This window comes from Cricetulus griseus, chromosome 2 (assembly GCF_003668045.3).
Source record: "Cricetulus griseus strain 17A/GY chromosome 2, alternate assembly CriGri-PICRH-1.0, whole genome shotgun sequence".
NCBI classification, from domain to species: Eukaryota; Metazoa; Chordata; class Mammalia; order Rodentia; family Cricetidae; genus Cricetulus; species Cricetulus griseus.
In genome coordinates, this window is record NC_048595.1 from 99,960,216 (window position 1) to 99,984,662 (window position 24,447).

Below are 24,447 nucleotides of genomic sequence, written 5' to 3' on the forward strand. Positions count from 1 at the left end.
GTGTGTGTCTGTGTGTGTGTGTGTGGCATCTATCAGAAGATAGATCTTTTGTAGAGGCTGTGAGACCGAGATAAGGTCTATGTAGAGACAGCATAAGTAGTTTTGCGGGAAAGAGTTGTGTGTATAGGCTCAGGTGCCTTGGTGAAGAATGAGTATGCACGTATGGATATGAAGACCTATGTTAGAGGAAGTCAGGTCCAGCCCATCAGCTGCCCCGTCCAGCCTTAAATGAGCCTCCAGCAGCCCGAGGCCGGCCGGATATGTCAGTCTCACCCACAAACCCCTCCCCCTCCCAGCGGTTGAGGACTCAGAGGCCAAATTTGGTAACAGACTGAGTGTTATTCCCCCAACCTCTTACATTCTGACTCTGTCTTCAGCTCTCTCTCTCCCTTTGTCCCCTTTTGTACCTCCCTATCTTTCTGTAGTTCCCTCTTGTAGGTACCTGCACTGATGATATTCTCCGTGTACCCCAAAAATTCCTTAGCCCTAGTATACTTGCATTCCTTTCCTTGCTGGGTTTTGACCTCCTGTCCTCCACTCCCCCCCTCCAATTGCCCAACGCCTCTGGAATGCATCTCAGGAATGTATTGAGGGAGGAGGAGTTCTCTGGGAGGGGGACATGAGAGGGGTGTTGTTGCTGTTCACAAAACATGATAAAAAGGGGGCCAGGGTTCTCAGATCAGGGCAGGAAGTAGATAGAATCTACTCATAGTTCCAGAGGACTTGTTAGCCACTGCTAGTCCCAATTTAGTGTTCAATTCCTTGACTTTCCTTCACTCTCAATTAATTGTGTGGATAGCTACTTAGGATCAGTCTGGAAGTTAGGGCAAGCATGACTCAACTCTCTTATCAGGGTCTTACCAGAGGAAGAAGTGGGTATCATATGTCCGGAGGAAATGGGGCGGAGAGGCATACATGCAGCTTCAGCTTAGGCTGAGGGTCCCGTCAGTCCTGCTCCGGTTCCTCGGACTCCTGCTTCTCTGACAGCCAGGTCTGACCCACTACTGGGGAAGGTTTCCTATGAATAAGGAGAGGGCAGAGAGCTGGGACTGAGGGGGCTGGGAGGGTCCTCTCATTTGGGGTAAAGATGGAGAGCCACTTTTCTGCAATCCTGAACTGTACGTATAGTCAGAAACTTTCTCCTAGTCATCGATGCAGGTATTCCCTACATTTGCGTCTGGTTTCTATCAGGACTTTCATTCTCCTGCTCCATCTTTCCCAACCTCTTTATCCTCTACCCTTTCCTAACTTAACCTGGTTCTCAAATGTCTTCTGTATCATGATACCCACCTGTTTCCCAGCCTTTCCTCTGGTCCTGCTTATCCCCTTGGGCTAGCAGTGTGCCATGTGGGGAATGGGAAGCTGCCTTCCTTCCCTTCCGTCTTAGTTAAGAGGCACCCAGGCCCATATCATATTGGGCCACATCACCAGCTGCTGGGCAGGCCTGTCCTCTTAGGCCTGTATGCAGCCTGCCACTCATAGTGGCTTCTTTAGCCCACTGAGAAGTTGTGGCTGAAAATTAAAGGAGAGGAGTTGAGCTGCACTGAAAGCATTGTCTGGGTACCTGGTTAAGGTGGAGGACAGTCTGAGAAGGACTTGATGAGAGTGCAGGAGAACCTCGGTAAGACTTGAATATCAACATGGTTACTTAGAAGGATGGACAACTGAGTTTAAAGGCCTGGGCACTCTGTGTTGCTTGCCTTGAAACTTTCTCCTCTCCAAGAAACGTTGGCTAGGTCATTTCTGAGGACTGTAGACAGAGAATTATAATTCCACCTTGACTGCACAGCTCATTGGGAGGCCCTACATATACCATTCAGCTGGAAGAGAGCAGGGACAGAAGTAGGTCTCCCTGACAGTGCTAGCTACAAACTGTTTGCAGGATTCCGGAGCCCCTGGGATTCTGTGTTTTGCCAAGAAGGCAAAAGCTATGAGAAGGAAGGTCACATGACGGGTCAGGGCAGTGCTCTGAAAATCCCAGGATAGAATGGGAGACAAAAAGAAAAAGAAAAAAAACTGACCCAGGAGAAGTAGAAAATAAGGCAGAGGCAGGGTTGGAAAAAGAGGAGAGCAAAAATAAGAGGCCCGAGGCCCTTGGAACCAGAGAGGCACAAATTCCAGTGGTGTAGGCAGGACAGTGTCCTCAGGTGACACTGCAATTCAGGCCTGCTATTGTATTCTAGAGACCAGCCTCTCTCTGGGATGTCTTAAATGGTCAAAACTGATCCACTTGATATGTAATCTTTCGCCTTTTGGAATTATTAAATAGGACAAAACAACTTATTATTCTCTGTTTACTGAGTCCCTTAAAAGTCCTCTCCCTGGGACTATGTCTGGGGGACTCCAGTGAGAATATATTCTAATGCTCTGATGCCATGGGCCAGGTATACCCAGGCTGAAGAGCAGAAGCCGCCACCATGGTTGCACTTTCGCTGAAGATCAGCATTGGGAATGTGGTGAAGACGATGCAGTTTGAGCCATCTACCATGGTGTATGATGCCTGCCGCATGATTCGTGAGCGGATCCCAGAGGCCCTGGCTGGCCCTCGTGAGTCTGACTACCAAAGTGGTGGTGGGGGGGCAGAATCCTCCATTCCTTGTTCTAGGCACTTGGTCTTAAGCAGTGTCCCCATTGTGTTCTACGACTCCTCCCTCACCTCTCAGGCCTGTGCTCCAGTGTAATTTTTCCTCTTTAAGTCCAAGGTTATGGGAGAAAATAATATACAAAGGCAATGGTATAGCTGTTTGGCCATAGTGGAGTTTTTGTAAGTCTAAGGTGATCTACCATCTCTTTTAGCCAGCGACTTTGGGCTATTTCTGTCAGATGATGACCCCAAAAAAGGTATATGGCTAGAAGCTGGGAAAGCTTTGGACTACTACATGCTCCGAAATGGGGTGAGTATCTTCATCAGTGACCACCCATTTTCTGCCCGCTGTCTCACTTGTTTCCAGTGCTATATTGGTCTCTGCCCCTCCTCCCTCTTCCTCCCTCCTACCAGTTCCTTCCCCCAACCCTGGGCTTTGCACATAGCAGGCCAGCATACCCAGCATGCCCATATGGCTTTCTATTACAGGCAGTCAAAACACCCTCCTTTTGAATAAGCCACCAGTACACCTTCCAGTAATCTACTATCCTTCTCCTTGGATATGTACAGGGAACTAGTTTAAATAGGCCCTAACTACATTTCCCTGCTCCAACAGGACACCATGGAGTACAGGAAGAAGCAGAGACCCCTGAAGATCCGGATGTTAGATGGAACTGTGAAGACTGTCATGGTGGATGACTCCAAGACTGTCACTGACATGCTCATGACCATCTGTGCCCGCATTGGTAAGGGGTCTGAGGAGGGCAAAGACCCGAGTCAGGAGGTTCCGACTCTGTCAAAAGACTTGTATACTTGAGGAGTTACCAAGCCATCCCCTTTCCCTAGGTATCACCAACCATGATGAATATTCACTGGTTCGAGAGCTGATGGAAGAGAAAAAGGACGAGGGAACAGGGACCCTAAGAAAAGACAAGACCCTGTTGCGAGATGAAAAGAAGATGGAGAAACTAAAGCAGAAATTGCACACAGATGATGAATGTAAGCAGGACTTGAAGGGTCCTTGGGGAGGGGAGGGCAGCCATTTACTCTGTGTTTACCCTGAATCAGGAATTTACATTTTGAGAAGGAAAGGCAGGTGTGAAGAAGTGACACTAGGCAGTGCTAGGGCCATGTGGGCTTGATGCTAAGCACTGTCTGTGTTCCAGTGAACTGGCTGGACCATGGGCGGACACTGAGAGAACAGGGAGTAGAAGAGCATGAGACATTGCTGCTGCGGAGAAAGTTCTTCTACTCAGACCAGAATGTGGATTCCCGGGACCCTGTACAGCTGAACCTTCTCTATGTGCAGGTATGGAGTAGATCTGGATGGGGTGACGTGGGCCAGGGCAGACGTTTATAGGGCTATCCCTGCATCCATACAACATTTGTTCCTTTTGTGTTCTCCAGGCACGAGATGACATCCTGAATGGCTCCCACCCTGTCTCCTTTGACAAGGCCTGTGAATTTGCAGGCTTCCAATGCCAGATCCAGTTTGGACCTCACAATGAGCAGAAGCACAAGGCTGGCTTCCTTGAGTAAGTGATCCATGTCCCATACCCTGTCATGGCTTGGAACCCCCTACCATTGTAACCCAGTGGATCTGTGTGTACCCCAAGCCTTCCTCCCCTATTTCCTCTTCCAAGGTATGAGGTATGAGGATTTGACACCCACAGATCATCATGCTCTTAGCTACCATCATCCTTTGTTTCCTCACTGGCCCCATCAGAGTGTGAATGTTCGTTCGGTATCTCTGCCCTGTCCCCTGTAACTTGTTTTGTTTTTTTAGATTCTCTGAAGAATTTGCTATGTTAACCAAAGTAAAATAGGACAATGTTTTTCTTGTGGGGAATATTAAATTAAAAGGTTCCCCAGGCCGGGCGGTGGTGGCGCACGCCTTTAAATCCCAGCACTTGGGAGGCAGAGGCAGGCAGATCTCTGTGAGTTTGAGACCAGCCTGGTCTACAAGAGCTAGTTCCAGGACACCCTCTAAAGCCACAGAGAAACCCTGCCTTCAAAAACAATCAAACAAATAAATAAAAGGTTCCCCAAATCTCATTCACTGTTATTTCTCAAGATTCAAAGACTTTAATGAGGCTTTCTTGGTTTCCAAAGTGCATGGCCATGCTTCTAGGGAGCTTCCTCTCTTCTTGGCTCCCTCTTTTTCTCAGAAAACTAGGCCCCCAATTTAAGTTTCCTCAACCCCCTCCCCCCAAAGAAGGCACAGGTCACTCAGGAGCTCATGCTGAGTCCCCACTAATTCAGAAGCTCATACAGACCAGTTTTCTCAGTCTCTGTCTCTTGGAGATGATACTGTCCTAGACATTTCCTCAAACCTCTAGGCCCACAGTTCATGGCCCACATGTCCCTGATGCTATCCACTACATGCTGACCCTCCCTTTTCTGGTGTAGCCTGAAGGACTTCCTGCCCAAGGAGTATGTGAAGCAGAAGGGAGAGCGTAAGATCTTTCAGGTGAATGGGGTAGGGGAAAGTGTCTGGGATGACTTGGGAGCTTGGCTGCTTGATTCTCCTGGCTAAGTGACCCTACCTCCTCTCCATCTCTGCTCACCTCGCGTCTGCCCTCCAAGCTGTTCTCCCACCTGTCTTATGCCAAGAAAGCAGAAGATTTGGATTTTAGTTCCAGTGTGTCACCAGTTTTGCCGTGGAATTTCCATTTGGGGTTTTGCTTTTTGTTTGAGACAGGGTCTCACTTTGCAGCCCAGGCTGGCCTCAAACACATAGCAACCCTTCTACCTCAGCCTCCTGAGTATTGGGATTATGGGTATGAGTTACCATGTGTGGCTCCATTCAGTATTTTCCTTGTCTTCTCCCATGGGATAATGGTGCCTACACTGTGGAAGCCAGATAGGAACATCACTGGGCTATCACACCTGAAAGGACTGTGAAATATAATCTTTATCCCCGCTTCTTAACGCCCATCTCTAGAATGTCTGCATTTCCTTAGCCGTATCCCTTACAGTGCTTCTGCTCCTTAGCCAGCCCACATTGCATCTCATCTCTTGCCTTCCTAAACCTTTCTGAGTGCTCACAATGCTCTGTCATTAACATCCTAGATGGATCCCTTCATTGCAATACTATCTCCAGATTGCTAACTTTTCCCCATTTCCTACTTGAAGGCACACAAAAATTGTGGGCAGATGAGTGAAATTGAGGCCAAGGTACGCTATGTGAAGCTGGCCCGTTCCCTCAAGACTTACGGCGTCTCCTTCTTCCTAGTCAAGGTGGGTTCTGGCCCCTTCTTATTGCTTTCCTTATTTCTGACTCTTGCCCTTTCCCATCTCTCCAAACTTCTCCAACTCTGTCCTCAGTCTTTCCTATCTATTCCCAGGAATAGTGGGAATAGTGTTGCTCTGACCATGTAAAAACCTGTCTATTGTCAATCCTCCATCACTACCACCTCCTCCATGCCCCACCATACTCCTTTTTCTGTAGTAGAGCTTTGTTCTGGGCCTGCCCATGGGCACAGTAGTTCAGCCCTCCTGGCCACTTCAGCATTCCTTGTGGTCTAGAGCTGATTTGAGCATTAGATTTACATTTGACCTCTAACCTATAACAACACTGCAACTTTTGTCTCACAGGAAAAGATGAAAGGGAAGAATAAACTAGTGCCCAGGCTGCTGGGCATCACTAAGGAGTGTGTGATGCGTGTGGATGAGAAGACTAAGGAGGTGATCCAGGAATGGAGCCTCACCAACATCAAACGCTGGGCGGCCTCTCCTAAGAGCTTTACTTTGGTGGGTGTTGGGATTCCAGTGGGAAAGGGCTTGGGATTGTCCAAGAAGAGCAAGTACACAGGTCTTTCCCGCTCCTTTAGGGTAGGGTGCATTGAATAGGACTCCAGAAAAAAGAACTTCTGTCGTGGGAAGTGGAGCTTAGAATAGATAGAGAAACTTAGAGAGTGAATGGATGCAGAGGCTTGGGGAGTATTTGTTTCTTTCCTAAAACAATATGACCACGGCAACTTATAGAGAGAAGGGTTTATTTGGGCTTATCGTTCCAGCAGAATAAGAGCCTATCACCATCACTGGGCAGTAGAAGCAGACAGTCATGGTGATTGGAGCAGTGAGCTGAAAGATTTGTTTATTATATACACAGTGTTCTGCCTGCATGTATGTCTACATGACAGAAGAGGGCACCAGATCTCAGTACAGATGGTTGTAAGCCACCATGTGGTTACTAGGAATTGAACTCAGGATCTCTGGAAGAGCAGTCAATGCTCTTGACCTCTGACCCATGTCTCTAGCCCCAAGAGATCATATCTTAAACCACAGCAGGAAGCAGAGAGCAAACTAGCAATGGTTGAAGTCTTGAATTCTCAAAGCCTGCCCCAAATGACATACTTTCTCCAGCAAGGCCATACCTCCTAAACCTCCTTAAACAGTACAGCCAAGTGTTTAAGTGCCAGGGACTGTAGGGGAGGGGCATCTCATTCAAACTACCACAGGGGGCCTGTAACCTCAGTGATAAAGTGTGTGCTTAGTATTTGTAAAGACAGGAGTTCATGCCCAGTACTCCCCCCCTACACACACACACACACACAAAACCAAGTTGGGCATGATTATATGTATAATCCCAGCACTTAGCACTCTGAGACATCGGGATTGCTGTGAGTTTGGGTCCAGCCTGGGCTAATTAGTGAGTAGCAGACCATCCAGGGCTATATAGTATCAAAAAGAGAAAAGTAATGTCCAGAAGGTACTGGACATTATGTCCAGAAGCCAGCTGAGGAAACTCTAATAGAAAGACAAGCCTGTCTTCTTTGAGCACCAGCTATTTACAGTAATTCTTTCCCTCTGGCTTTATAATTTTGAGGTTATGAATTGAATACTGATACCAACTTGATAGAGTGCCAGATAATGGAAATAGAAATGATAGGTTCTATTTTTTCACTTTGGATCTTTTTTGCCAACCTTCAAAAGTGTGGTCATTTAATAAACATGCTAATGTCTTCCCAGTTGTATCCTCTGACAAAGGTCAAAAGAGATTTTTTTAAAGGACATGTACTTGAAACCATGTAACAAAAAGTCCTCTACTCAGAAGCAAAGTCCCCTCTAGGAAGGGAGGTAAAGAAATCAGTGGTTGAAGAAAGCTTGGCCAGCTTCCTGAGGGCTGTGGGCAGGTGGACGCTCCTCCTCCATTTCCACCCTGGGTAGATTCTTGTCCCCGCTCAGTCCCCACCTTGTCACTGTAGGACTTTGGAGACTACCAGGATGGCTACTACTCAGTACAGACGACTGAAGGCGAGCAGATTGCACAGCTCATTGCTGGCTACATCGACATCATCCTTAAGAAGGTGAGTGCTGCCCCCCAGCCTGTGAGCTCCCTAGCCCCTCCCCAGGCCAGCCCTCTAGAAACAGGCCAAACAGGCCGGTTTCCAGAAATGCCTGACTGTCACATATTTACCTGTCTTAACTCTTCTTCCTTTTCTTCTTATAGAAAAAAAGCAAGGATCACTTTGGGCTGGAGGGAGATGAAGAGTCTACTATGTTGGAGGACTCAGTGTCTCCCAAAAAGTAGGAAGGGAGTTGGGCTGATACCATTCCATTAGAAGGGAAAGTAAGACTTGACTGCAAGGAATCACTCACTGGGTACTAGACACCACCCAGCACCCAAATGACAGCTTGCAACTGTCTGTAACTCCAGTTCCAGGGGATCTGCTACCTTCACATCAGTGCACATAAAATAAAGGTTAAATAAATTATAAAAAGCTAATAAAATAATAAAAACAATTTATTTTTAATTGTGTGGGTGAGTTCAGGTTCTCTCAGTCCAGAACAGGGTGTTGGGTCCCCTGGAACAGCGGTTGTGAGCTGTCTGACTTGGGTTCTGGAAACTAAACTCTGCTGAACCTTTTGTCTAAGCCATGGTTCTTTCACTGGGTCCAGGCTATAACCAGACCTTAGGAAACCCTAGATCAGCGGTTCTCAGCCTGTGGGTTGTGATCCCTGTGGGGGTCTCATATCAGATACTTACATTATGATTCATAACAGTAGCAAAATGACAGTTATGGCCAGGCAGTCGTAGTGCATGCCTTTAATCCCAGCACTCGAGAGGCAGAGGCAGGTGGATGTCTGTGAGTTTGAGGCCAGCCTGGTCTACAAATCGAGTTCCAGTACATCTAGGGCTACACAGAGAAACCTTGTCTGGAAAAAAACAAAACAAAAATTACAGTTATGAAGTAGCAATAATTTTATGGTTGGGGGGTTCATCACAACATGAGGAACTGTATTAAAGGGTCACACGAGCATTAGGGGGGTTGAGAACCACTGCCTTAGATCCTAGAACTGTAGAAGTATTGTAATTGTTCATCCTGTCTCCAGGTCAACAGTCCTTCAGCAGCAGTATAACCGAGTGGGAAAAGTAGAGCATGGCTCTGTGGCCCTACCAGCCATCATGCGCTCTGGAGCCTCTGGTCCTGAGAATTTCCAAATGGGTAGCATGCCACCTGCCCAGCAACAGATCACCAGTGGCCAGATGCACAGAGGACACATGCCACCTTTGGTAAGAGTGCTCCTACCTCTGCCATGGTATGTGGGTCCCTCTCCCAAGTGTCATGAGTAAGCAGTGTTTTATACTCCTCTCCGTAGCCTCTAGCGTTATCTTTTCTTTTTTCTAAATGTTCTATTCCAGTCTGTGTTACTTTTTTCCTTTGTCTTTTAGACTTCAGCCCAGCAGGCACTCACAGGAACCATCAACTCCAGCATGCAAGCTGTGCAGGCTGCCCAGGCCACTCTGGATGACTTTGACACCCTGCCTCCTCTTGGCCAGGATGCTGTGAGTATGGGGTAGAGAAGAAACTAAGTGAATTAAAACTAAACTCTAAGGATAAAGAGGGGATAATTAAACCAGAGTAGATCCTAAGGTTTTCTCCTCTCACAGGCCTCCAAAGCTTGGCGTAAGAACAAGATGGATGAATCAAAGCATGAGATCCACTCCCAGGTAGATGCCATCACAGCTGGTACTGCTTCCGTGGTAAACCTGACAGCAGGTAGGCTGGATGTCACCCTGTGTGTGTGTGAAGGGGAGGAGAGAGCGAGTGTGCACAAGCATAGTATGTGACCGGCTTCTTGTGTGAGTGTGCCTTGAGTCACGTGGAAGGTTGTGTGTACATCTCTCTCAGGACACACATATGATTAACTGGCGCTGCTCCTCCCCATCCTGTCTCAGCTCTTCCTCCCCTCTGTCTTCAGGAGACCCTGCAGAGACAGACTACACTGCAGTGGGCTGTGCAGTCACCACCATCTCCTCCAACCTGACCGAGATGTCCCGTGGGGTGAAGTTGTTGGCTGCCCTTCTGGAGGATGAAGGCGGCAATGGTCGGCCCCTTCTGCAAGCAGCAAAGGGCCTTGCAGGGGCAGTGTCAGAACTGCTTCGCAGTGCTCAGCCAGCCAGCACTGAGGTTAGGGGCCACAGGGCTGGGGTGAGGGTGGACACAGGGTTCCACCCCAAGGAGGAAGGCAGTCCAATTTATGGGTTGGAAATGTTACCCAAGAGTCTGTGAGCCCTGTGGGCACATGGCCAGGGGTCAGGCGGCTTCTGACGGTGTTCATTCTCCACAGCCCCGTCAGAACCTGCTGCAAGCAGCTGGGAACGTGGGCCAGGCCAGTGGGGAGCTGTTGCAGCAAATTGGGGAAAGTGACACCGACCCCCACTTCCAGGTTGGTGATGTACCCAGCTCCTAGAACCCCTACTACTAGGAGGAAATCTCTGATCCTAAATCCAGATCTTAGTCCCTATTTCTATGAATTGGCCAATCCAAACCAGCCTGGACCTCTGTTTCTAGGGATGAGACTGAGAACTTCCAGTCTCTTGGGGTGAGAATTCAGACTCCTAAATATAAATATGCCCTACTTCACTTTGGCCCTCATTGATAATGTTCTTAGCCTTGTACATAGCCTGTACATAGCCATGGCCCCAGCTCTAAGCTATTTCAGATTCCCCTGCCACACTGAGGGTGAAGCTGCCCCCTTCCCCCCACCCTAGGCAAGTTGTCTCAGCTGACTTTTCATCCTGGATTTCCCATGCAGATGTGTGTACCCAGAGGGGCTGGGGCTCGATCTCCCCCCGATTCCCCTACGGTAACGGCCTCTGGCCTGGGCCTTCCCAGCTTGGTCCTCTCTGAGCCGCATACACTCGCTTCCACACCTCTTCCTCAGCCTCCTAGGGGAACAGACAGGATGGGAGGTGGGGAGGCCTAGACTGGCAGGGTTGGAGAGAAGAGATCAGATAGGGTAGGACACTGAGACTGAGAGGCATGGAGAAATGAAGAGCTACCCATTGTATCACCCAACCCTCTCCCCATCACTGTCCGAGTGTATCCGCCTCAAGCATCTCTCCCTTTGGCGTAGACTCTCTGTTTCTGTTGGTGAGGGTTTGTTCTTGGTGAGGGTCTGTCCTTCTGGATGCTCAAGGTAGAGGGGCTTGGGATAGGTTCTGAGTGCTTCTGCATACACTGTCCTCTGATTGGAGTCAGTGGGAATAATGAAGCAGCTTAAGCCTGTGACAAGTGTCCGTGGAGCCTCAGCTCAGTCTCAGATCTTGCTGGCTGCGTTTTTTCCTCACAGGATGTTCTAATGCAACTAGCAAAGGCAGTGGCAAGTGCTGCAGCTGCCCTGGTCCTCAAGGCCAAGAGCGTGGCCCAGCGCACAGAGGATTCAGGGCTTCAGACTCAAGTTATTGCTGCGGCTACACAGTGTGCCCTGTCTACCTCCCAGCTGGTGGCCTGTACGAAGGTGAGCCCAGGTTTGCTATGTGCTATGCCTGTGGCTAGTACAACCACACACTCACACAAACCTCTCTTTATCTGACTCTTGGGGCCACATCAGTTATCCCAGTGACTACTGTGAAAACCACAAACACCCCATCTCATAGCCTCTTTCCCCTGCCTACGTGTCTGAATCTCAGTTTCCCATAGGTGGTAGCACCTACGATTAGCTCACCTGTCTGCCAAGAACAGCTGGTAGAGGCTGGACGACTGGTGGCCAAAGCGGTGGAGGGCTGTGTGTCTGCCTCCCAAGCTGCTACAGAAGATGGCCAGCTGTTGCGAGGGGTAGGAGCTGCAGCCACAGCTGTCACCCAGGCCCTCAATGAACTGCTGCAGCATGTGAAGGCCCATGCCACAGGAGCTGGGCCTGCTGGCCGATACGACCAGGCCACTGACACCATCCTCACTGTCACTGAAAATATCTTCAGTTCCATGGGTGATGCTGGTAAGAGTAGTCACCCCCAGGAAGACAAAACCCCAGTGTGGTTACCCCAAGCCCACTGGACATTTCCCTTACAGACCCAGCCACACTACCTGAGGATCAGCACAGTGGCCGTCCTAGCCTTCCTAACTATAGGCTCATTGTTGGGTGTAGCAACTCCACTGCCCCATTGGTAAAGCAGCATAAGCCTTGTTCTGTCTTCTTTGGAACACTTAAAGAAGATATCAAATTATGCATAATAATAGGTTGCAAATTGCATGGCTAAGAGCTAGCCTTAAAAAACGAGGAAGAAGAGGGGAGAAAGTAGCCTTCTCCACTTTATCTTCTTACCCCCAAATCATTCAGAGAGACTGTCTCTCTTCTCAAAAGACACTTACTAGAAATACTAGCTGGAAATGGTCCTTCCTCCCATGGGAACTCACTGGGAGATCTGTTCCCAGAAAGCCGGGACTCAGAGGGAATCACTTGAGAACTTTGCCAGTCAATTCTCTGTCCCTGAAAGCACTTGTCTGCAGTGTTCCCCACTCTTCCTCCTCCCTTACCCTCTCTCAGTGTCTCTGGCTTTCTTACTTGATGATACCCTGTGTTCTAGGGGAGATGGTACGACAGGCCCGCATCCTGGCTCAAGCCACCTCAGACCTGGTCAATGCCATCAAGGCTGATGCTGAGGGGGAGAGTGATCTGGAGAACTCTCGAAAGCTCCTGAGTGCCGCCAAGATCCTTGCCGATGCCACTGCCAAGATGGTGGAGGCTGCCAAGGTACAGAGGAGTTTTCTGTATAGACCCTGAACTGGGCCCTGAAGGGAAGTAGACAGGTCCACATGGGGATCTTGTCTAACGGGAAGACCCAAGAAAAGCAGAAAATAGAACAGATGAGGAAACTCCCAGGCAGCTCCCAGCTCTCAGCTTCCAGGTGGGCCACTGACCAGGCTCACAGTGATGGTGACTGCCAGTGGACTCTGACTCTAAGTGCCCACATCCTTTTCTTCATGTTGAATGTCTGCTGTTCCCACTTTCCTTGTTGCCACCACATCTGCTTGGCATCTGTCCTGGTCCCTTGTGAAGGTAGCCTTTTGGTCCCAGGGGTCTCTGCTAGGCATCCAGAATAAGATAGTGTTAGATACCAACATACAAGGTGTGAAGACCATCAGAAGGAAGTGCCAAAATTCCTGTGACCCCTGCTCCAAAGAAAATCTTCCTCTTCTCAAGCCACTCTAAATTAATGGAGAATTCTGAGTATTCTGTAGAGAACAGCAAGGAAGAGTACTCTGGGACACCCAACCCCCACCCTGTCCTTTCTGAAACAATCCTCAACTCTTATCAGTTACTACCTAGGTGCAAGCGATTAACAGTTACCTCAGGAAAACAAGTGAGCTTTAAACTAGGTCTAGAGGACTCAGAAAAGAGTGAATTTCGGGTCAAAGTGATGACGGATTATGACTCTCCTCTCAGGGAGCAGCTGCCCACCCTGACAGTGAGGAACAGCAGCAGCGGCTGCGTGAAGCGGCTGAGGGGCTTCGCATGGCCACCAATGCAGCTGCACAGAATGCCATCAAGAAAAAGTTGGTGCAGCGCCTGGAGGTAAGGCTGGGCAGTCCTTGCAGGGAGGTGGGGGGGTAAATGCACGGATGCAGTGAGAGGAATGAGTGGGGGTAGGTGGGGAGAGTGCCGTGTAGGCCAGGGCCTGGGAATGCCTGGTCTTCTGATCACTCTGTCCTTCTAGCATGCAGCCAAACAAGCTGCAGCCTCTGCTACGCAGACCATCGCTGCAGCCCAGCATGCAGCCTCTGCCCCCAAGGCCTCTGCTGGCCCCCAGCCCCTGCTGGTGCAGAGCTGTAAGGTAAGTCTCCAAGAGGCATGTGGGAGTAGGGAGGGGTCAGAACAAAGGTAGTACTTTCCCTGACTTCAAGAGCATGAGATTCATGGCACTTTGACCTACAGGCTGTGGCAGAGCAGATTCCATTGCTGGTACAGGGCGTCCGAGGAAGCCAAGCTCAACCTGACAGCCCCAGTGCCCAGCTCGCCCTCATTGCTGCCAGCCAGAGCTTCCTGCAGGCAAGACACTCTCCACTTCTAAGACCAGATCCTCCCCACCTTTCCAAGACCTTAGATCCCCCACAATCTGAGTATCTGCTAGTAGCTGAGACCAAACCTGAGTGCTTACTTACTGCACCCTACCAGTGTCCGTTGGAAGGCTAGAGAGAGGGTATTGTATACCTCATTTGCATATCTTCTCCAACAGCCAGGTGGGAAGATGGTGGCAGCTGCAAAAGCCTCAGTGCCAACAATTCAGGACCAGGCTTCAGCAATGCAGCTGAGTCAATGTGCAAAGAACCTAGGCACTGCACTGGCAGAGCTCCGTACTGCTGCCCAGAAGGTATGGGAGCTGTTCTAGCTGTGGAAGATGAGGCTCTGTATGTGGACTCCTGGGATGGGGGAGAATTTGTACACTATAACCTCTAAGAGGGATGACTGTAGTCTGAGGCCCAGGAATGTAGCCATACCCCCTGCTGCTCGCCATCACAGGCTCAGGAGGCATGTGGACCTTTGGAGATGGATTCTGCACTGAGCGTCGTACAGAATCTAGAGAAAGACCTGCAGGAAGTAAAAGCAGCAGCTCGAGATGGCAAGCTTAAACCCTTACCTGGGGAAACAGTGAGTAGTCGGTCTTATTAACATGCCCTCAGCCAAACCATGAAAGTCTGCTCAGCTATGCCCTAGAACCTTCATTTAATCTTCCAGCTGTCCCCAAGAACCTTCTCAGATACCCTCTCACTTCCTCCTCCTCCTAAGCCTTCACCCTCTTATCTGCAGATGGAGAAGTGTGCCCAGGATCTTGGCAACAGCACGAAAGCAGTGAGCTCTGCCATTGCTAAGCTGCTGGGGGAGGTTGCCCAAGGCAATGAGAACTATGCAGGTATGTAGGCACAAGGCTAGGAATGGGACATATGATAGGGAAATGGAGAAGGGGGGCCTTGTTGGGGAGAGAAGCTAATGGAGCAAACCTATCTCCTCTGTGTGTCCCCAGGTATTGCAGCTCGGGATGTGGCAGGTGGACTACGGTCACTTGCCCAGGCTGCTCGGGGTGTAGCTGCCCTGACATCAGATCCTGCGGTGCAGGCCATTGTGCTTGACACAGCCAGTGATGTTCTGGACAAGGCCAGCAGCCTCATTGATGAGGCAAAAAAAGCAGCTGGCCATCCAGGGGACCCAGAGAGCCAGCAAAGGCTTGCTCAGGTCAGTTATTAGGAGGGGCTCCTGCCCACCCCTCCCTTAGATCTCTTCAAAAGGTTCACCCTAATAAGACACACACTCTTCAGCTTCGTGTGTCCTCAGATCTGCTCATAAGAGTGCCTCTCTGAATTCCACCTTCTCTCTTGTCTTAGAAGTATCTGTTAGGCTTAGGCACAAACCTTGCAGAGCAGCGGGTTTGGGGATGTTTGGTGATTATTGTTTGTTATGACCCTGACCTCAGCTTCTTCCAGTTTTAGTGGCAGGACAGCTTGTTATCTCCTATGTCCCAGTGTGGAAGGAGGGCTCTCCCAGATTATTCCTTCTTTGGCAACCCTGTTTCTTTTCCACTTCAGGTGGCGAAAGCTGTGACCCAGGCCCTGAACCGCTGTGTCAGCTGCCTGCCTGGCCAAAGAGATGTGGACAATGCCCTACGAGCAGTTGGAGATGCCAGCAAGCGACTCCTGAGTGACTCGGTAGGAACAGGCATGGCTAGGAGAGGAGAGCTTTCTGTCTCTGGGCTTCTCCTTTGACCCTGCCTTCCCAGAGCTGCCCTTTTCATTATTCCTAGGTCCCGTGCCCATCTTACTGGCCTTCCTTTCCCAAACTCTGTCTCACCTCCCATCCATCTTCCTGACTTTCCCTCTGACCCCACAGCTTCCTCCCAGCACTGGGACATTTCAAGAAGCTCAGAGCCGACTGAATGAAGCTGCTGCTGGATTAAATCAGGCAGCCACAGAACTGGTACAGGCCTCCAGAGGAACCCCTCAGGACCTGGCTCGGGCCTCAGGTCGATTTGGACAGGACTTCAGCACCTTCCTGGAAGCTGGAGTGGAGATGGCTGGACAGGCCCCGGTACGATGGGGCAAAGGGTGTTATGAGGGCACAGTAGGGGACACATGGCTGTTTGGGGTCTGGGTCTGCTGGTTGCCTCCTCCCCAGGGTCTATCAGAATGTGAGTATTTGGGAAAGATCCTTTTAGAAACAGATATGACAGGATAATGTATGCTCTCACCTGTAACAGAGCCAGGAGGACCGAGCCCAGGTGGTCTCCAACTTGAAGGGCATATCCATGTCTTCAAGCAAACTTCTTCTGGCTGCTAAGGCCTTATCCACAGACCCTGCTGCTCCCAACCTAAAGAGTCAACTGGCTGCAGCTGCTAGGTAAGCAGGAACTGGAAAGCCCAGCTCTGGGAACCTGTGAGAAGGCCAGAGAGAAGACATTTCCTAAGACATCCCCAGGGTTAGCAAAAGAAAATATATACAGTCCCATGCACACAGGACACAGGGAAGATCACCTACTCACTGAGTTCCACACCCCTCCCCCAAACAGGGCGGTGACAGACAGCATCAACCAGCTTATCACCATGTGCACCCAGCAAGCACCTGGACAGAAGGAGTGTGACAATGCCCTTCGGGAACTAGAGGTGAGCCTTTAGCATAGTAGCTGGAACTAAGGAGCTAGGGCTGAGGGAATGTCTCAAATTTCATGTCACTCCCCTACACAGACAGTCCGAGAACTCCTGGAGAATCCAGTCCAACCCATCAATGACATGTCTTACTTCGGTTGTTTGGACAGTGTCATGGAGAACTCAAAGGTTAGTGGGCCGGGGAGCTCTAGAGAGGCAAGGACAGGAAGATGGACTTAACACTGATACCTTGATGCTCAGGATGTGATCCGACCCTCCTGACACCCTCTCTTCCTTAGGTCCTAGGTGAGGCCATGACTGGCATCTCCCAAAATGCCAAGAATGGAAATCTGCCGGAGTTTGGAGATGCCATCGCCACAGCCTCCAAGGCCCTCTGTGGCTTCACCGAGGCCGCTGCACAGGTTATTTCCCTCAGATGGACTCCTAGAGCAGCTCTTGCTTTCTATGTCCTTTCTCCCTTTGCAAGGATATAAATCAAGAAGCTAGTGCAAAATCTGGGTGCCCCCCTTCTGTAGGGAAGGGAGATGGTCATCAGAACTGTTGAGCTGCAGCAGCTCAAGGTGCTGTAACTCTTGGTTTTGGTCACATTGACCAGCTGTCAGGCTTTGTTGTTTTTTAATGGTGCTGGAGATTGAACTAGAGTCTCGTGGCATGTTAGGCAAGCTACACTCTAATCTAGGTGAAGCACTCTTATTAAAGTAGTTACAGGGAAGGGAGGGCCAGATGTGGTAGTGCTCACCTGTAATTCTAGCATTAGGCAGAGGCAGGTGGATCTCTGAGTTTGAGGCCAGCCTGGGCTCCATCATGAGTTCCAGGTGACCCTGTCAAACACACAGACACACATCACTCACACACACACACACACACACACACACACACTGCCCTGAGATTTTCTTTCCAGCTACTTTTTTCCCAGAAATCCTGCCATTCTCCTCCCTCTGCCTTATCTGCCTTTGCCCTGGGTATCCTGCTGTAAGTGGATTTACTTCTTAGTTTTTTTTTTTTTTTTTTTTTAATGTGTACGAGTGTTTTGCCTGCATGTATGTCTGTACCATGTGAGTGTGCCTGGTACCTTTAGGATGAGAAGAGGGTGTCAGATCACCTAGAACAAGTTATGGTTGTGAGTCACCTTGTGGGTGATGTGGGTGCTGGGAATTGAACCCAGGTCTTTTGCAAGAACAAGTACTCTTAATTGCTGAGCTGTCTCTCCAGCCCCAGGCTAGACTTTTAAAAATCTTCCTGGTTTTGTTTCTTCTTTTATTTTGGGAAAACATACAAAAGAAAAAGCGAAGCTAGCCTGTGTTGATTGAAGTACAAAGTAAACATTTTGATGATCTTACCATTATAAAACATGGTAAATGTTGCCAGGCGTAATGGCGCACGCCTTTAATCCCAGCACTTGGGAGGCAGATGCAGGTGAATTTCAGTGTGGTGGAGGCCAGCCTGGTCTATAGAGCGAGTTCCAAGATAGCCAGAGCTGTTACTCAGAGAAACCCTATCTTGAAAAACCAAAAGGAAGAAAAAGTGAACATTATATTCGTCCATTGTTGCTACTTCTCAGACTCCAAAACTTGATAGTGCTAACTAGCTTAAGAGTTCCATAATTGTATCTTTTTTTTTTTTAAAGATTTATTTATTATGTATACAGTGTTCTACCTGCATGTATGTCTGCAGGCCAGAAGAGGGCACCAGATTTCACTACAGATGGTTGTGAGCCACCATATGGTTGCTGGGAATTGAACTCAGGACCTTTGGAAGAGCAGGCAGTGCTCTTAACTGAGCCATCTCTCCAGCCCCCTCTTTTATTTCTTTTTTCTTTTTCAGCAGGATAGTCCTTGGCTGGCCTCAAACTCACTATGTATTCTAGGCTAGCCTCAAAAATTTGTACACTCCTGCCTCTTTCTATGTGTGTGCCTTTCAAATATTTATAACTGCTTCTTAACAGTGTGCTGTACTTCGTACTTTTCATTCTATGACCCAGCACAAACACATGTACTGCTAAATGGAAATGAAGTTCAATACAACCCTTTTTTGTTTTGTTTGAGATGGTTCCTTTGCTGTTTTCAAACTCTCCATCTTTGTCTCCTGGGATTGGGGTTTCAGGCAAGCACTACCATACCAGCCTGTTTACTTCTTTAATCTTCTAAAATGTTTGAACCCATTTAACAAAATGAAAGTTTGTTTTAAGCGGGTAACTCTGGTTTGTTAATACTGCTTCTATCCACATAGAACTTAGAAACAGTCTTTTCCCCTCCGCCACTGTTCATTTCTCATTTCTCCTCAGGCAGCATATCTGGTTGGTGTCTCTGACCCCAATAGCCAAGCTGGACAGCAAGGACTGGTGGAACCCACACAGTTTGCCCGTGCAAACCAGGCAATTCAGATGGCCTGTCAGAGTTTGGGGGAGCCTGGCTGTACCCAGGCCCAGGTAATGCGGGAGTACAGGTGCCATGGGCAAGGCCGAGAAAGGATGGGCAGACCCCAAGAGGCAAGGGGGAGAGGAAGCACATGGGAGGGAGAAGATGGCGGGGACCCACCTCCACCTTCTACAGAACTCGTCTCTGACTGTCTTCTCCCGCACCTCCTTGCTCTTCCACTCAGCATTAAGGTCACAACTCCTCTAGAGACCTCTGAGCTCATTCTCCCATTTGCCCCATTTTGATTTTTCTCTATCAATGTATCTGTTGTCCATTTCTCCCACCCCCACATCCAGTTCATCCTTAAGCACCGTTTTCTCCCAAGTCTACACTCTTCCATTAACTCCTTTTCCTATTATATTTCTAAGGGTATCATCCCCCCCCTCTTCCAGCTCTACAATGGCTCCCCCTTAGGTTTGCATTCTTCCTTCCTGCTCTTGTCACAGCTTTTCCATCTCTGTCTCCTCAGGTGTTATCTGCAGCCACTATTGTGGCCAAACACACTTCTGCACTATGTAACAGCTGTCGCCTGGCTTCTGCTCGGACCGCCAATCCTACTGCCAAGCGCCAGTTTGTACAATCAGCCAAGGAGGTGGCCAACAGTACAGCCAATCTTGTCAAGACCATCAAGGTTTACAGTGTTTGAATTTTCACGTTGCCTGGCCCATCCCATCTTCTCTTCCTAAGTCTAGGAATGACTAGGAAGTCATTCCCTGAAGTCTCTTGCCAGATTCCCCTGCCCTTGCCTATCCAGACTTACCAATTCCAGCTCTTCAATCCTCCGAACCCTTGAGGGTGGCCTGGGTTTCACTTGTGTGCCTGCTTACTGAGTCCTGGGGCTCCCTGCTCACTTCCAGGCACTAGATGGGGCCTTCACAGAAGAGAACCGTGCCCAGTGCCGAGCAGCTACAGCCCCTCTACTGGAAGCCGTGGATAATCTGAGTGCCTTTGCATCCAACCCTGAATTCTCCAGCATCCCTGCCCAGATCAGCCCTGAGGTAGGGCATTGTGACAGAGAACTGCTGAGCCACTTCGTCTTTGTGGACACAAATCGTGAGACTTGCCTCCCTGCCTCCTCTTTCCTCAGGGCCGAGCTGCCATGGAGCCTATTGTCATCTCTGCTAAGACAATGTTAGAGAGTGCTGGAGGGCTCATCCAGACAGCTCGGGCACTAGCAGTCAATCCCCGGGATCCCCCACGCTGGTCAGTGCTGGCTGGCCACTCGAGGACTGTCTCAGATTCCATCAAGAAACTTATTACAAGCATGAGGTACTGAGGGTTAGAGAGCATGTGTGGCTAGGGGGCAAACAACACGGCAGATGATGGAGTAGGAATGAGATGGCACACTGTCGGTGGGCATTATTCCAGATGTAGGGAGGTAGGGTAAGGTAGATAGCCTTCAAAGAAATGGTCTTTATGTGGAACCTGTGATGTATCTGCAGAGACAAAGCCCCAGGACAGTTGGAGTGTGAGACAGCCATTGCAGCTCTGAACAGCTGCTTGCGGGACCTAGACCAGGCTTCTCTTGCTGCTGTCAGCCAACAACTTGCTCCCCGAGAAGGAATCTCTCAGGAGGTGAGGGGAATATGCTGGGTCTGGGTAAGGTGTTGGATATGGAAGGAAGCCTGGGCGCTGGGGGTGTAGCTCAGTGGAAGAGTGTATGCTACACAGCACACAAAGTCCTGGTTTCCATCCCCAGTACCACGCATATCTACAAACAGCTGGAAGGAAGAATGAGATCTTGTGCACCAGCGGGCCCTGTTACAGTTACACTCAGGGCTGATGTCTGCTTCCTCCCCAGGCTCTGCACACTCAGATGCTCACTGCAGTGCAGGAAATTTCCCATCTCATTGAGCCACTGGCCACTGCTGCCCGGGCTGAAGCCTCCCAGTTGGGACATAAGGTACCTAGGGGATCGTGCGAAGAGTCCCAGGGGACAAGTTAAGAGAGTAGCTGACCCTAACCCCAACTTTTGCTTCAGGTGTCCCAGATGGCCCAGTACTTTGAACCACTCACTCTGGCTGCAGTGGGTGCTGCTTCTAAGACACTGAGCCACCCGCAACAGATGGCACTTCTGGACCAGACTAAAACATTGGCAGAGTCTGCCTTGCAGTTGCTGTACACTGCCAAAGAGGCTGGTGGTAACCCTAAGGTAGTGAGGGGCCCCAGGAGGGGTAATTGCTAGTAAGAGCCAGAAAAGCAGGAGCTACAGGCTTTTTTCACTCATGTGTCCCCATAGCAAGCGGCACACACCCAGGAAGCCCTGGAGGAAGCTGTGCAGATGATGACAGAAGCTGTGGAGGACCTGACGACAACCCTCAATGAAGCAGCCAGTGCTGCAGGGGTCGTTGGTGGCATGGTGGACTCTATCACCCAGGCCATCAACCAGGTTAGAGCCTTGGGTACCTGTGGACATAAAGCTACCCTGGCCTAGGGATTCTGGACACAGTAGCAGTGGTCCTGACAGTCTTTGTCTTTGCCTCCTCCTCCTCCCTCAGCTAGATGAAGGACCTATGGGTGAGCCAGACGGTTCGTTTGTAGATTACCAAACAACCATGGTGAGGACAGCCAAGGCTATTGCTGTCACTGTTCAGGAGATGGTAAGTTTGGGACTTAAGAGGGCTGCCTAGAGAGCTGAGCTTGGTCAGAACTTCACTTCTTTCCTTATCACTAGGTAACCAAATCTAACACCAGCCCTGAAGAGCTGGGCCCTCTCGCCAACCAGCTGACCAGTGACTATGGCCGACTAGCTTCACAAGCCAAGCCTGCAGCTGTGGCTGCTGAAAATGAAGAGGTAAACATGAAGGCAGTTCTGCCTTCTCTCAGGAGAGTCCAGGTTATGCCCCTTGTTCCTATGGCAGCTTCCAGGGCTGTTCCACACTCCCTCTCTAGATAAAGGGCAGCATACCTTCAAGGCCACTCCATAAAGAGTGAGCAGGGCTGTGTGTAGACATAAAGGATCAAAGCCTTCAGCACAGGGACAGAGGGCAGCTCAGGACCCATGGGCTTCTGGGATCTGCTTCTCTTGCCTCTGCCAACCCCTGTGAGGTCTATGGCATCTTCTCTGCTGGGCCATGTGTCTCCTTCCTCCTTAGTGCTTCCTTGTTGATACTCATGAAGCTCACTCTTGCCTAAGCTCTTGACTTTTCTTTCCAAGAAAGTGAGTAACTGGATCTTAGTAGGACACACCTAATCCCCAAACCCTCCATAAACCCAAACAGTCTGGCTCATAATCCACGGCTCTGATTCAAATAACCAGGCACGAAGTTCTTCTCCCTCCTCCCATGGTGCTTAACACAATCTGAACACAGTGGCACCTTCTCACTGTTTTCCAAGTGTAGGAGGTGACTCCTGCTTAGATATGAAACCCAAGAAGGCTGTGCTGGGAACTTTTTCTTACAAAGCCATCAGTTGGTGGTACATGTTTCTTTTTAAAAGTTTATTTACTTACTAGTATTAGTGTATGTGTATGCATGTGATGTGTGTGAGTGCAGGTGTGCACACAGTGGAGTTCAGGTGACAACTTTCAAGACTCAGTTCTCTTGTTCCACCTCAGGTTCCAGGATGCTAACTCAGGTAATCAGGCTCACACAAGTATTCTTACCTACTGAGCCATCCACTGTTCAATTTTTTATGCCTCCCCAGTGATTCCTCTAGGTGCAGTGGAAGAACCTTGAGCACCCTTATAAAATCATAGATGTTCCCTCTATTATTCACAGATAGGTGCTCATATCAAGCACCGAGTACAGGAGCTGGGCCATGGCTGTTCTGCTTTGGTTACGAAGGCAGGTGCTCTGCAGTGTAACCCCAGTGATGTCTACACGAAGAAGGAGCTCATAGAGTGTGCCCGGAGAGTATCGGAGAAGGTGACTACTGAGCTCCTGGGGCTGCATGTCTTTCCCATTGTCTGTGTACCTCCCCAGCCAAGCATGGGTGACTTTTCCCTTTCACTGTGCACTGTGTAACTTTGCCTGCAGGTCTCCCATGTCCTGGCTGCACTCCAGGCTGGGAATCGTGGAACTCAGGCCTGCATTACAGCAGCCAGTGCTGTGTCTGGTATTATTGCTGACCTTGATACCACCATCATGTTTGCCACTGCTGGCACACTCAACCGTGAGGGTGCTGAATCTTTCGCTGACCACAGGTGAGGCGGGACCTGGCCAGAGGGAGGCAGGTTGGGTATGAGGCAGAGGAACATAGGGCTGGAGGTTTGGGACTCTGAAGAAAGCTGACCAGTCTGGGACCTCCCCAGGGAGGGCATCTTAAAGACAGCAAAGGTTCTTGTGGAGGACACCAAAGTCCTAGTGCAGAATGCAGCTGGGAGCCAGGAGAAATTGGCACAAGCTGCCCAGTCCTCGGTGGCCACCATTACCCGTCTCGCTGATGTAGTCAAGCTTGGTGCAGCCAGCCTGGGAGCTGAAGACCCAGAAACTCAGGTATCTGCCTAACATCCCTAATTCTGTCCAAAGCCTCACGTCCTTTGCCCTTCTCCCTCTCTAAACCAGTCACCTCTCCCACACAGGTGGTGCTGATCAATGCAGTAAAGGATGTAGCCAAGGCCCTGGGAGACCTCATCAGTGCAACGAAGGCTGCAGCAGGCAAAGTTGGGGATGACCCTGCGGTGTGGCAGCTCAAGAACTCTGCCAAGGTTGGAGGCCATGAGGAGCAATAGCAGGAGGGGTAGTTAATGCTCTTCCTTCTGTTTCTTAAGTGACCTCCACCCCCATTCCACTGCTGCCCTCAGGTGATGGTGACCAATGTGACATCATTGCTCAAGACAGTGAAGGCTGTGGAAGATGAGGCCACCAAAGGCACACGGGCCCTAGAGGCAACCACAGAGCACATACGTCAGGAGCTGGCGGTGAGCACGAGCCCGGGGCACTGGGGATAAACTGAATGAACCTCACCTGCCTTCCTCAACACTCTGCTTGGTGATTACCAACCTCCCACATGGCCTCCTGTCATGTGAGGCACTTACATTCCAAACAGTCCCCAGTCTCGCTTCAGTCAGCTGTGGCCAGCTGTGGCTCTCTGTTAACTGTGATGTAGGAGTATCTGCAAGGATTGACCTATAGTAGCTATTGAAGAAACGTTTTTTTGAGCCCAGCAGTGGTACCACAAGCCTTTAACCCAGCACTCAGGTGGATCTCTTATTAAGTTTGAGGATTGCCAGGGCTACACAGAGAAACCTTTCTCCAACACACACACACACACACACACACACACACACACACACACACACACCATCAGAAAGAAAAGAAAAGCTTTTTGAGGGAACACATGGATATGTGAGCTAAATCACATGACTGTCTTCCCGTCTTAAACGCTGTGAAATCTCCCATCTTTTTTCCCACAGGTCTTCTGTTCCCCAGAACCACCAGCCAAGACCTCTACCCCTGAAGATTTCATCCGAATGACCAAGGGTATTACTATGGCAACAGCCAAAGCTGTTGCTGCTGGCAATTCTTGTCGACAGGAAGATGTCATTGCCACAGCCAATCTGAGCCGACGTGCTATTGCAGATATGCTTCGGGCTTGCAAGGTAGAAATGCTGGTAGTG

General features: G+C 49.8%; 1 protein-coding gene across 1 annotated transcript in view; it reads left to right on the forward strand.

Annotated features, from left to right (window-relative positions):
• Nucleotides 1-24,447, forward strand: part of Tln1 (talin 1) — a 30,800-nt gene that overhangs the window by 3,533 nt on the left and 2,820 nt on the right. Inside the window, exons 2-49 of the mRNA XM_027403230.2 lie at nt 2,385-2,547; nt 2,797-2,894; nt 3,201-3,330; nt 3,431-3,583; nt 3,751-3,893; nt 3,992-4,119; nt 4,994-5,054; nt 5,720-5,824; nt 6,182-6,337; nt 7,795-7,896; nt 8,040-8,116; nt 8,924-9,104; nt 9,264-9,377; nt 9,483-9,591; nt 9,794-10,002; nt 10,163-10,261; nt 11,168-11,335; nt 11,518-11,812; nt 12,402-12,568; nt 13,262-13,390; nt 13,533-13,649; nt 13,751-13,864; nt 14,052-14,186; nt 14,336-14,464; nt 14,624-14,726; nt 14,838-15,046; nt 15,397-15,516; nt 15,698-15,895; nt 16,065-16,204; nt 16,374-16,467; nt 16,549-16,638; nt 16,749-16,871; nt 18,755-18,898; nt 19,357-19,518; nt 19,745-19,885; nt 19,975-20,156; nt 20,330-20,462; nt 20,689-20,790; nt 20,869-21,039; nt 21,127-21,276; nt 21,386-21,487; nt 21,562-21,681; nt 22,607-22,753; nt 22,865-23,031; nt 23,140-23,323; nt 23,410-23,535; nt 23,632-23,748; nt 24,244-24,429. Of these exons, the coding sequence (XP_027259031.1) occupies nt 2,418-2,547; nt 2,797-2,894; nt 3,201-3,330; nt 3,431-3,583; nt 3,751-3,893; nt 3,992-4,119; nt 4,994-5,054; nt 5,720-5,824; nt 6,182-6,337; nt 7,795-7,896; nt 8,040-8,116; nt 8,924-9,104; nt 9,264-9,377; nt 9,483-9,591; nt 9,794-10,002; nt 10,163-10,261; nt 11,168-11,335; nt 11,518-11,812; nt 12,402-12,568; nt 13,262-13,390; nt 13,533-13,649; nt 13,751-13,864; nt 14,052-14,186; nt 14,336-14,464; nt 14,624-14,726; nt 14,838-15,046; nt 15,397-15,516; nt 15,698-15,895; nt 16,065-16,204; nt 16,374-16,467; nt 16,549-16,638; nt 16,749-16,871; nt 18,755-18,898; nt 19,357-19,518; nt 19,745-19,885; nt 19,975-20,156; nt 20,330-20,462; nt 20,689-20,790; nt 20,869-21,039; nt 21,127-21,276; nt 21,386-21,487; nt 21,562-21,681; nt 22,607-22,753; nt 22,865-23,031; nt 23,140-23,323; nt 23,410-23,535; nt 23,632-23,748; nt 24,244-24,429 (6,660 nt within the window). The 5' untranslated portion in view covers nt 2,385-2,417. The remainder of the gene's footprint in view (nt 1-2,384; nt 2,548-2,796; nt 2,895-3,200; nt 3,331-3,430; nt 3,584-3,750; nt 3,894-3,991; nt 4,120-4,993; nt 5,055-5,719; nt 5,825-6,181; nt 6,338-7,794; nt 7,897-8,039; nt 8,117-8,923; nt 9,105-9,263; nt 9,378-9,482; nt 9,592-9,793; nt 10,003-10,162; nt 10,262-11,167; nt 11,336-11,517; nt 11,813-12,401; nt 12,569-13,261; nt 13,391-13,532; nt 13,650-13,750; nt 13,865-14,051; nt 14,187-14,335; nt 14,465-14,623; nt 14,727-14,837; nt 15,047-15,396; nt 15,517-15,697; nt 15,896-16,064; nt 16,205-16,373; nt 16,468-16,548; nt 16,639-16,748; nt 16,872-18,754; nt 18,899-19,356; nt 19,519-19,744; nt 19,886-19,974; nt 20,157-20,329; nt 20,463-20,688; nt 20,791-20,868; nt 21,040-21,126; nt 21,277-21,385; nt 21,488-21,561; nt 21,682-22,606; nt 22,754-22,864; nt 23,032-23,139; nt 23,324-23,409; nt 23,536-23,631; nt 23,749-24,243; nt 24,430-24,447) is intronic.